Source organism: Ambystoma mexicanum, chromosome 5q (genome assembly GCF_040938575.1).
Source record: "Ambystoma mexicanum isolate Mex_15411 chromosome 5q, UKY_AmexF1_1, whole genome shotgun sequence".
Taxonomy (NCBI): Eukaryota; Metazoa; Chordata; class Amphibia; order Caudata; family Ambystomatidae; genus Ambystoma; species Ambystoma mexicanum.
Window position 1 is genome coordinate 1,273,701,723 of NC_090933.1, and position 12,654 is coordinate 1,273,714,376.

General features: G+C 48.5%; 1 protein-coding gene across 4 annotated transcripts in view; it reads left to right on the plus strand.

Moving 5' to 3' along the window:
* Positions 1-12,654, plus strand: part of RECQL4 (RecQ like helicase 4) — a 409,056-nt gene that overhangs the window by 363,359 nt on the left and 33,043 nt on the right. For all 4 annotated transcript variants that reach the window (XR_011278686.1, XR_011278685.1, XM_069621818.1 and 1 more), the window contains exon 22: positions 5,394-5,580. Coding sequence is in view for 2 of the 4 variants with exons in the window: in XM_069621818.1 (XP_069477919.1) it covers positions 5,394-5,580 (187 nt within the window). In the remaining 2 variants the exon portion in view is untranslated. The remainder of the gene's footprint in view (positions 1-5,393; positions 5,581-12,654) is intronic.

Genomic DNA, 12,654 nt, shown 5'->3' on the forward strand with positions numbered 1-12,654 from the left:
CAACCCCCGGGAGGCCCAGTCTGGCTCGCAGAGCGCCCAACTCTGCGCGGAGTTTACCCTCGATTAGGCCTCTCTCCCGTTTACGTCTCAAACCCTCCGTTATGAGAAGGCCCCTGAAAGTGGCTTTTGCGGCATCCCACACCATGGACTTATCCGTCTCACCGGTGTCGTTTGTCTCAAAATAGGCCAGCATTTCCTGCCTCATGAAATCACAAAATACTGGGTTCCTGAAAAGTGTGTCATTGCAACGCCATCGGGAAGATCTTGGGGAGATGGACAGTGACAAATTCGCTGTGAGGTGTTCGTGGTCCGACCAAGTTATGGCTTCCACCTTCGGCTGTTGTGCCACCCCGTTCCCCTCTTCCGAGATTAAGAAAAGGTCGATTCTGGTGTAGGTGCAATGAGGGGGCGAAAAAAAGGTGTACCCACCCTGGTTCGGGTTTGCTGTTCGCCAGATGTCCACCCAATAGTGCTCTCTCAGGGGGGCCTGCAGGGCCAGATTGTCCTTGGAGATGCCCCTGGGTGTCCCCCCTCTCGCGGACCACCAGTCAAGCCTGGGGTCCATTATAAGGCTGAAGTTCCCCTCCCCAGTATCATGGCTCCCTCTGCCCACTCATCCATGACATGAAAGACCTGGGTGAGAAAGTGTATTTGTTTTGAGTTGGGTGCGTATAGAGTGGCCAGGGTAACGCGCTCTCCCTCACAGGTTCCCTTGATGCCCGAAAAACGACCACCAAAACCCCTCTTGGTTTCTATGTTTGTGAGATGGAACGCCCTGCTCAGGAGGATTCACACCCCCTCCTTCTTAGAACTTCTGTGTGAGGCCCAGTAGTTGCACCCTATATCTTTCCCCTTGATCTTCGATTCCCTGCCTTGCCTGTAATGTGTCTCCTGTAGGAAAAGAACCGTTAGGTGTTGCTTACGGAACATGTTGCTCGTGAGAGATCTCTTATTCTGGGAATTAAGGGCCTTGACGTTCAACGTGCCTATCTTTACTTCAATCATTGTCATTTTTCGTTGCGCGCACTGAAATCGCCTCCAGGTGTCTGCTACTCGGAGCCCGTTGCAAAAAAAGTGCCCATAGTTTGAGCTGGTTTTCCCTTTCCCCTCGAGCTCCACGGGGGGGCAACATCCCCTCCCCTCCCCCTTACCCGTTTTGTGGGGCGTTCGCCGCCGGGTCCCCAGGTGGGGATGTGACTGGCAACGAACCACCAGGATCGCTTCCCTGGCCCCGGGAAAACATTTTCTTAGGTGTAGCGCTTTCCAACCTGTCTCTCTTCATTAAGTACCGGCCCTTTCTGATCCGTGATGGGGAACTGGCTGTAGCGACTCCCGAGCCAGGCACCCCCCCCCCCCCGGCCCTGGTACCTGAGGCCTGGAGAGGCGGCGGCCGTTGTCCGTATGGAGTCGCCGTGCAACTTCCTATGAAACCATTCAACAGCCTCTAAACGGGCAAAACTTCAACCTTGACCGAAGTCGATTAAACAAAGAACTCCCCACAGGTCGTGGGGCGAGAACACCATGAATCATCGCGTGCTTCCGTGGCGTGTGGATCAGGCCTTCTGTGCAGAAAGGCGGGCCTTGGTTGCTGCTCGTACACTCATATAGGATCTCCTCGGTCTGTGGGTGGATGCTTGGTTTTTCTGAATTTACGTGAGCCTTTGACCTTTAGCTTCCCCTGGGAGAAGTCTGGGCCTCGAGGGGCACGAGGGCGATCTCCGTTGGTTTCGTCCCGATTTTCTGATGGTCCCGCGATGTCGCCTGTGAGATCCTCGGTAGCCCTTCCGATTTGCACCTCCGTGACTAGTTGGTACCTCTGGCCCTGCCATTCAAATGCTAGGTGGAATGGGTGGCCCCAGCGATAGCGTGTCCCCTTTTCTTGTAGCCACCTGGTGATAGTGCCGCATTTCTCTCGCATCTGGAGAGTGAGGGCCGAGAGATCCTGATAAATCCTCACCCTGGAGTTACCATGTTGAATATCCCGTAGGGTTCTAGCCCTCTCCAACACCCTGGCCTTGTCCTTATAGAAGTGAAATCTTGCAAGAACTGAGCGTGGACCTCTACCACCCCCCCCCCCACCTGCCCGATGGACTCTATCAAGCAGGAGAGTCTCCCCCGAGTCCGACCCCAGGACAATCCTGATGATGTCCTGGATTTTGCTTTCAAGTCCAACCGGGGTCTCTCCCTCCGTCTCCTCAAGGCCAAAAATTCTCAAGTTGTTTCTCCTCTCCGGGTTCTCCATGTCGTCGACCTTGAGCCGGAGGTCCTCCTCGCGGCGGTACAGTTCCTGAAATCTAGTTTCCATTTGTGCCTCGAGGATGTCCGTCGATGCTTGGTTGCACTCGACCCCTTCTACCTGATCCTCCAGCGTTGAAACCTTGGCCGCGAGGTCCGCCAACTTGGCCCCCATGTCTGTCCTCATACCCCTAATCTCTTCCAGGATCGTTTGGATATTGCTCTGTATGGCATTCATGTCCGGGGGTTGCGAGGCTGCAGGGCCGGTCTCCATTTCGAGGGACCCAGGCGTGTATTGGTATTGCGCAAGGGTCTCCCTCCAGTTCATGGGGTGTCGAACGCACCAAGCTATAGGGTTCTCCCTAGGTGTCTGCCGGGTGGCGGGGTGGCAAAGGCGCGCTCCTGTGACGGCCTAAGCCTTCTCCGGTGTTCGGGTGGGCGCCCCCGCCACTAATCCGGAGCCCTGTGGGGGCTATGGGGGGAGGTAGGCCGTTGGGGTGGTGGTCAGGTGTGGAAACGTGGGCGTTGAGGTGGTTCCGCAGCCGTTGGAACTTCTCGGAAGGCCCGCCCGGCTTTGGGCCCTGTGTGTTGGTCGCACATCGGGCCATTTCTCCTCACTTGTGGGGTTGGATGACCCGCCGCATCCGGGGTGGGGGCTCCTCTGAGATGTCCGGAGAGGTGGAGGCTGTCAGCCGTGCGGCCCAAGCCGCTGACGGGGATCTCCGCAGGGCCCACCCGAGCCGTCGAGACAAACAACGCATACTTTTGTTAAACATTATTGTTTGGATACTGCCTCCTCTAATGAGGGTTTATTTGCCAAGGCGGTTCTGCATTCTGTCCACAAAAACTGAAATTAGTACTCCCGCCTCCAAAATTGCTACTGCTATGGGAGCCTATCACAAGATGAGGAATACGTGGGAGGACACAATCCATTTGAAGAACAAGTTACTTACCAACTGTAACGTTCTTTTGACTGGATGTTCCTCCCACATATTCCTCATCGACCCTCCCATCCTACCCCACAGTACAGTTTGTTTTCTTACACTTTCCACTCACGAAGAATGTATCGGTCATGGGGCACGCCTGGGTGTTCCTCCTATATGTTTCATCGAAAAAACAGAACTGAAGCAACGGGCGCGGCTCGAGCTATTTATACCATTGGTGACGTCGACAGAGTACGGAGTCCGTCGAGGGACAATCGACGCCACGACCTCGAGCACAGCGCCCTCTGCCGAGAAAAAATTTTTCCGAAGCTGGAGATAACGAATTATCACAAGATGAGGAATACGTGGGAGGAACATCCAGTCGAAAGAACGTTGCAGTTGGTAAGTAACTTGTTCTTCTTCTTATAGACTTTTGACAGTCTAATGGTTTGATAATAATAATAATAATTTGGCATTTATATAGCGCTACGAACCCTTGGGTATCTGAGCGCTGCTTATTATTACCCACGGTGTCTGGTGCTCATTTATCGACCTCGGAAGGATGAAAGGCTGAGTTTGGCCCGGCCGGGATTCGAACCTGCGTTAGCAAGCTCTGCACGGATGTCAAAGCGAGCGATCTACTCGCTGTGCCACTTGATGGTTTTGCGCATCCGAAATGAACTTGATTTTATTAGAGCTGTGGCACATGTTTTGTTTTCCAATCTTTTCCACATTTGCCGCAGATATTCAATCTGCTCCCTGTCGTTTCTGAACAACCGCAGGGTTCCATGGTGAAACAGCATTTCGCCAATTTCAGAGACTCGACTGCACACGCTGGATATTTCACCAGCATACCTGCTATTTCCAAAAAGTTGGATTGCATGCATCCAGTTGTCTGCATAGAGACAATCTGAAGACAAGGGAAACCCATGTAGTGATGGTCTTTCAATGGTGCAGATCTGTGCCCTGCACGACATTAGTTGCCTGATCCACCTGATCCCGGAGAATGGCACGACCAGATATGCTCCTGTAAAATGGTGGACTTCACAGCTGTGCATCGTTTCCTCTGACACATGTAAGCCTCAGCTTAACCGGGTTAGAAAGTGCTTGGGTTTTGCAAATGACTGCCCACCAAACCAATGGTAGATACTGAACAGGACACCCGATTCCTTTCCACATAAGTGCAACTCTTGGCTAATCCGCAGCTCATGGTCAGGCGAACAGTTTAGCAGGTATAGTCTGGTTTGCTTCTGGTCATAGCCCAACTGCTGCTGTTACCCCCAAGATATAGATTCATAAATTCAGGTGCACAGCTGCATACAATGGGAGTATGTAATAGGGAAGAGAAATGCTGCTGCATTGGGATGGGGAAAAGTACAATGCTTTGCACCCCAGGGTGGCTCTTCCTTTACAAACTGGTGGGGGGGGGGGGATGATAAGCGTTGACACAACCATGTGTGAGGGCAAATTCATCTGGAGCGTCAAATCACAGTGGATTACTTTCATATTGAAAAGGAGTGTGGGAGCCCCTCTACTGAGAAATAACACAGGTCAAATACACTGTTCTGTGGAATTTCTTCCACTCAGGAGGGTATACAAACACGTTTTAGCTCACTGCACCCGTCACAGAGGAAAAATATCCTCCATTTGCATATCAGTCTTTGTCCCACCCACAAGGGCAGTCCAGAACCCGAAATGCTAGGCAATTCTCCTCTAAACAAGATTACCATTAGCAACCCCAGACACATGTTTCGGCCTTGTTGGGCCTCCTCAGTGAGGTGAAGCTGAGCCTCTCTACGACACAGTGAGCAAGGGGTCCACGTCTGGATTAACCTTCATTACTTGGGGTGAAGCCCCAAGTTTTACAAAATTGAAAAGAGTGTGGGAGCCCCTCTACTGAGAACAACCCTGGGTCAAATACCCTGTTCTATGAAATTTCTTCCACTCTGGTCTACAACCACACTTTTTCAATTTTGTAAAACATGGGGTTTTACCCTAAGTAACCAAGTGTGATCCAGACGTGGACCCCGTTCTGCCTGTGCCAGGTTGAAGCCTTGTCATTGGCGTTGCAACCCGCAAATCGTACATTTTTGCCAACACAATATCTTATCTAATGCCCAGAAAATGTATTTCAGATTTGTGTGTGTGTGTATGTACACAAGACTGCTTTTTAAGTGTATGTGTATGTACTCAGAATTAAGGCATTAGCTGTACACCTTTTTGTGTTTGCTATAGGTTTCCGTGGCACAGGGAAGAGTGGCATCATCTCAGAGTTCAGTAACCTTTCCTTCCACATGCGCTCCTACGGAGATCTGTCGGATCAGGAGTTGGACATGATCTGTGAGTTTCTACACCAAAAGGTGGTTGCCCGTGAAAAGGCTGCACTGTACCAGCTCCAGGCCTGCTTCAAGGCATTCCAAAGGTGAGTGCTTCAGCAATTGGTCAATGGTCAAAAGCTCCCGTCTTAGCAGGTCTTCATAAGAGTGGCAGATGGGTATGCCTGGCTGTTTTCTTTTCTTCATGTATCGGGGCAGAGATGCAGAATGTCAGGAAGTTGAACTAACAACCGCTGAAGTATATTCAAGATGGTGGCGGGTGGTGGGGGGCCTCATAATACTTATTTCTGTAGGACAGAGGGAGCTAGGTGATTAAATGTGAATGCTTGCAGACGATGCAATACGCCAGGACACATTTGTGCATTCAAGACCATCTTCAGAATGTCGTGGGTGTAGCTTCAAGAATTCAATAGCAGTCTCATGCAAACCTCAGGTGAAAAGCACTGCCCTCCCCTCAGCGAATCCTCCTCGAATTCTCGCGCCTAGAAACACTTACCATATCATATCACCTGAGGTTTGTTAGTGAATACTGTACTCTGTACATATGATATTCTTATAGTCCCTTTATCTAGCTTGAGAAAATTATAGTACATTTGATGGGTCAGGAAGCTGGAAGTCTCTACCACCAAGATCTACTAGTCAAATTAGCACACACAAAAACAAAACCGTCCAACAGAAGCCCTGTTTGAGGCTTCTTGCACTGTAATCTAGTAGCCACTATTCCCAATAATTGTAAATAATTAGACACTTATAAAAAAAAGTAATGTCACAATAAGCAAAACTATTATTTATTTTACACTCATACAGGTAACATTTCATACACATAAAATGAGATAAATTTAACATAATTCAATAAATCCAATTTCATATAAAAACGCCATGAAATAGTTCAGAAAGTAGATGAACAATCGTATTTATTACTATAGAAGTGAACAGATTAATAAAGTAATACGTTCAAGCTGTTACTGGAAACCAATCTTCTATCAAACTTGGAACATAACAGTTACTGTAAATGTAGCTAAAACTGTTCTTGCTCAACACATTTCAGGTATGAAATCCTTCTTCTGGAGAGGTTGTATTCTGTTTTCCTAAAAATAATGCAACATTTCGTGCTTCAAAGTATTTTAGTATTCTGTTCCAATTCCATATAGCATTAATATTAAAAACAATACACATTTTTCTGACTCAAATCTTTACAAGACAGTGGTTCCTTTTTATTTTTTTATTGTAAAATAATAACTGAAGTTGGCCCTTATTGATCAGGATCAAGTATTAAACCTAGCTTGGCCAGCAGTCAGCTAGATGATCCTTAGTTCAAGATGATACATCGCTCTTATTCTGATAATGCAGAATCTAAGAACAAGATCTATAAGGGATATTTAAATATATTAGTGAGCAAAGTAAGGAAAGAGCCATGTGTCACGTACTGAGCAAAGGACTATAGTGCCGATCACTCGCTTTGTGTTGAACTCCGATTGGTCACTTTTTGTTGGTTGTTCACTTTAACTATTCATGTTGTGTACAGCTTTTATGACCAGGATCTCTCCCGAAGTTTAAGAATAATATCGACTAGCCAATATCTACTTATTCGTGACATTTCTCGTCTTGGCTGGGCTCGCTCGAACTAGCAAAGATTACTGAGACATTTTGTCGGGCTCTATAGTGTGTTTACCATGGGCCGCGGAGAGACGCATCTGTCTGGAAATTACGTCCTCCATGTCAACAAACTTTCTGGTTTGATTGGCATGCTCGCTCAATAGGTCTACCATTTTGGGCGGATTATTGTACCCGTCTAATTATTTCTTAATTTCACAGTTGAGGGTCTATGATGCTATTTTCAAATAACGTGTTTATAATTAAGTGTTTCTACTGATATATTAAATATTAGGTAACGCTTCTAGATGCTTTGTTTGGTTAAACTTCAGAATTATGTCACCGGATCTTTTTCGAAGATATAGGGCCAGCAAGACGAGTCTGTCATCTTTAGGGGAGTTGTCCTTTATCTTACTTAATACATTTAATATATGACTTATAAAATGAAACGTAAGGTGTACATGTTTATAATAGTGAGTATTCAATTATGAAAATGATCACTAAATCTTAATAATCTGGACTTAATGGAGCAGACCACATCACTCATATTCCTAGTAAAAGCAGTTAATAAAATATGGAAGAAATATAATACAATGAGGTCTTTAGACGTAACATTTTCAATCAAAATGTCTATTTTATCAAGCAAACATGTCTAATTCATGTAATTTCAATACTACAGCGTCCCATTATTGAATACTCAAGTTTAACATCCAATGGGTTACAATGTAATCAATAACTAAAGGAAGATTTGTTCTAGTGTTTATATCCATGTGTGTTGATCTATCATAGTTCTGAGCAAGATATCATGTTGATAAGAGAGGGGGCCAGTCTCTAAACCAAATCTATTATGAAGGGTCATCAGTTATATTACCCAGGCCTCCTTCAGAGTAGCAGGAGAGTCTGTTGGGACAGTTTATTAGGCTGCAAGGACAGTGTGCGTGCCTCCGGCCAATGTAGCACCTAGTGGATGCCATGGCATTGTACGAGTAAACTATGATTGAAGCAGTCAATTGATAATAAGGGAGGTAATCAGAAAGGCAAACATTGGAGAGTCCAAGCAGTAACACAACCGGTTAGGATGGAACCTAGAGAGGAATGCATGAGAATTGTGCAGTGGGGCTTTCACTACATTAGTGACAGTCCAGTCCTAGTGATCATCATATTTATGTAGGGAAAGATGTGGAACATTAACTCTGAGAGATATGTCATGGTTTACAGAATAGAAGAGCCATGCGTGTCGCTGCTTGGCAGGAAACCATGGTATTTTTCCATGAAGTAAAGTGCATGTTGTCTGAGCGGTATCGAGGAAGAACTGGGAGATTGCCAAATATCAATAAGTCATGATATAGAGGCGCTGGGACCCAATTAGGACAGAGACCAGTAGGCATGTGGTCATTATTGCTAGACTTCTGGAATTCCTGCCATGGTAGATGAGATGGAGCATCAAAGTGGAGGAGGAAGAATGTAAAAGAGATGGTGAAACACTGGCATGATGATAGGATCAAAGTGGCTCTTTGAGAAATACCTGGGACACCTCATGTGCATGATATGTAGGTATACTTTTATATTCCTCAAAAAGAAGGGCTGAATGGGAAAAGTGCATAGGGCAACAAGATTGGAGGCCAGACAAGTGAGGAAGTCCATCGGAATGAGGAAGTCCATCGGAATGAGGAAAGCTATAGGATTGAGGCACACTGGGCCTGATGAGTGTGAAATCCAGGAGGTATATAATGGAAAATGTTCCTCTCCTTATTGGCTCCCACAAAGGCTCATTGTCTATAGACACATTGCTGTGGAGTGCTTAGAACTTTCGTATGGCGAAGGGTTACCTTATGTGTGTGCTCCTAATACATTGCATCAATCCTTGTTGACTAGCATCTCCCTGGCCTTTCATTGGCCTGGTTACAAGCAACATATACACCTGAAATTACTATGACTTGAGTACTGTGGTAGTTCAGACACATGCTTTCCATTTTAACAAAGATGTAATGAAATCATAAAGAGAATGCCCAACATTCCCTGTGCGAAAGGCTTCCCTTCCAAACGTAACTAGACTAGGGTGCTTGTCTTGTCTAAAGTAAGTCTGTCCTCCGTCCAAAAGCTAATCCTTCGTGACCCTACCACTTATACTAAATAACTAAAAACCAGGAAAGTGGCTCCCTTCTCCTGGAGAGGCTTAGCCAGCAATTTCTTCTTCTTAGTATAATATTTTTGAAAAGCTTTTTGTTGTTTTCTTTACCTTTTTGGTTCAGTTCTTTGAAAGGGGTTTTCCCTGGGTGTCTCCTTACTTCAGTCTGTACATTCTCATACATCTCAGGAGATGCTCGGGCCTCTCAATGTCCAATGTATTTCACTTGTTATAGGAAACTGTTCTTTTCCCGTTATCCTTGTCTTCACACGGGGATCTGAATAGTTCTCCCTCTTTTTAAGGTATTCCCATTCACTGAGACAAGTAGGCTGAATCCCTCTGTGATTATTATGCGTAATGTGTTCTCTCCTGCAGGTGCCTTATACTCTTGGTCTCCTGCTCTCCCCGTTAACTGTTGTGTGAAAAGGCTGCGTCACCGGGTCGGCACTCGCTTTTGGCATTCTTCTGTCGTTCCTCAGAACGCCTTGTGTAGTCTCTTTGCTTGCTATTGAAGGGACCTTTAAAATGTTTCTTTAGGCATGCACACAGGAAATAAAAAGTCTCTTAAATATTTTATGAAGGCTGCAACAAAAAGCATATTCCCTCTTCACTCCTGGCACCACCTCTACTCTAAGCACTAAATAATCATTGATCTAGAAGCCAAAAATGGAAATGTTGTTCTCCAGCATGGGGCCTGACATACATTCACATGCTCATGAATATTCCCCATCGTCAGGCCGGGAATCTTCGGTAAAAGAAGTGTCACTTTCACTTACAAACTGTCTTTCTCCTGTAAACCAATCCCTGAGCTCTGGGTCGTACTGTCCACAGCTAATGACTGCCCCTCCCTAAGACCCTCATCTGGCAGCCATCTTCACATTTTTACCGCACGTTCAAGTGTTGGTAGTCCTCATGTTTTGCTCCGAGAGCTTTTCTACGTTTTTGGTGCTTTTTCGATAAAAAGTTGCAATTTTTGTCAAATAGACCCTGCGTGCTCTTTTGTTTGACCGTCAAGTGGCGATCCGTTTGTTGGCTTCTTTCAACGCCCCTCAAGGGCAAGAATTGTCGAGAGTTTCATCCAAGATTCCAGAAGGACATCAGGCCTACACTGCATGCCGGACCATGTCGGAGGAGAAGGGCGGAGGTTCCCTCTTCAAGCTCTGCTCCAGCTGCGGATTGAGGAACGTGTTTGGGGAGGACAAACACTCCCAGTGCCTCCGTCTCCATCCAGACCACAAGGAAGTGGATTGAGCACCATCAAGGATCGTCACAGTAGGTTGGCGATGTGGCTCAACGCCAAGGACTCTACCCCGGGCGGCAAGCAGAGGCAGGCCTCACCCAGGACCGGCCTTTCCGAGTAGCGGGCTTATAAATCCTTTGAGGGCGCGCCATCTGTGGGGGCCCAAGACAAGGCCAAGTTCCGCAAGTCAGTGTGCGCCGGGGTCGTCGCACAAGCGGGTCCCGCAACGAGCAGGGCACACTCATCTTCACTGTCTGCCTCCATCTCCAGCCATCCCTCCAGTTCATCTTCGAAGAGGAAATCGGCTAACCCAGGGAAGCTGCAGGAGAAGCTGGAGAAGACCAAGGTGCAGGGTAAGGTGTCCAACCTGCCCCTGAAGGCCCAGGTGGTCCAGGCAAAGTCATCCTCGAGAATCGAGCTGGCGACGGCCGCCCTCTTGAAGGCAAAAGGGCTGACCCAGTCCAAGAGGCCACACGGCGCCCAGAGTGCTCCCCCACCCCCTCACCCCCCACCCCCGAGGTGGGAGGCGTCAGCCAAGCCGGTGGAGAAAATACTGGAGAAGATGCCATCCCTGAACCACAGACTGACCCCTCAGGACGAGAAAAGGGGGCGGGGAGAGTGGAGGCCTCTACCACTCTCCAGGGCATGGATATTTCTTCTTCGGACAAAGAGGACCTGATACCCATTTACTCGGTCCTGGAGGATGTGGGGAACGACGACGATGCTGGGGGGGGGGGGCCACGGTGTCGGGGAATGCACCTCTTCATCAACCGATGCACATGCCCTCTCCCCCTAGGGGTATGCGGACAGATGCAGTGACTACAGACATGTTCAACGGCAGTATTTCCCTGCCGCTGAGGGCTTCTCCACCAGACAACGTGGGGTCCTTCCGCGTCATGGTCACCCGCCCGTCTGAGCTCTTCCAGCTGATGCCAGAAGAGACCAAGAAGGAAGGTTTTCTTTATCAACAGCGTGAGTCCGAGAGGAAGACCATTCTGGCGGTGCCTCGCCTGGATGACGTTTGGGATGAGGGCCTGGTGCTGATGAGAAATCCTGCCTCAGCCCTGGCAAAAAGAGACAGGCTCGAAAAGAAGTGCCGGAGTCCGCACCCAAGTGCCTGCGATCGCAGCCCTCCCCGGAATCGGTGGTCTCTGCGGCTGCGAGGAAAAAGTCTTAAAATCCCTCATCTTCAGCCTTCATTCCCCAGATAGCGAAGGGAAGAAATTGGACGCTGTGGTTAGGAATGTTATCTACTCGGCGGCAATGACAGTCAAGGCAGCAAATGCACTTGTGATCCTGGCCAGGTACGACAGGGAGCTGTGGTATAAGATTGCCTCGCTACTGGAATTTCTCCCCGATGACAAAGGGGTTGAGGCGCTGGAGATGGCGAGGTGGCATCAGACCATGCCATCACCATTGCCCTGGACATCGCGGACAAAGGGTTCCGACAGATTGACAACAGTGTCTGCCTCCGTCATTGTGGCTGGTTGAAGGCCAACAACGTTCGGCAGGAAGTTCAGACGAGGGATCTGGACATGCCCTTTGACAGGGGTAAACTCTTTGGGAGGGCCGTCGACGAATTGCTGCAACCCATTAAGACCGACATGGAGATGGCCCGTGCCCTTAGCACCCTTCAGCAACATCGTCCTTCCGTTCGTGCACCAGGAGGAAAATCTGGCAGGTAGTCTAAGGGTTTCGGCAAGGGATCATCCTCGTACCGCAAGCCCTCCCCTTCCATGACCCAGGAGGCCTACAGGGGTCATTCCAAGGCTTTCGGAGGTGGCTGCCATGGTCGCTCCCAAGGCGGCATGCAGGTCCTGAAGCAAGATTGAACCGGCCAGGATGTCGGGCCCCCAACCAATGCTCTCCTGTGGGACACCGGCTGGCAGGCTTTGTCAGCGAGTGGGAAAAGATCTCCAGCGACCGATGGGTGCTGGACGCTCTCGCCCACAGACACACTCTAAAATTCCAGCAGAAGTGCCTGCGGATAACACCGGTGGCCCGGCAGGAGCAGCAAATCCCTCAGCTCCTGCAGGAAGTGCGGGCCATGATAAGAAAAGGGGCGATAGAGCTGTTTCCAAAGCAACTCCGGGGTTCCGTAGTCTACTCCAGATACTTCTTTGTAAAGATGATCGGGGGGGGGCGGCTGGATGACCATTCTTGACTAGTGGCGTCTCAACAAGTACCTCATGTCCCACA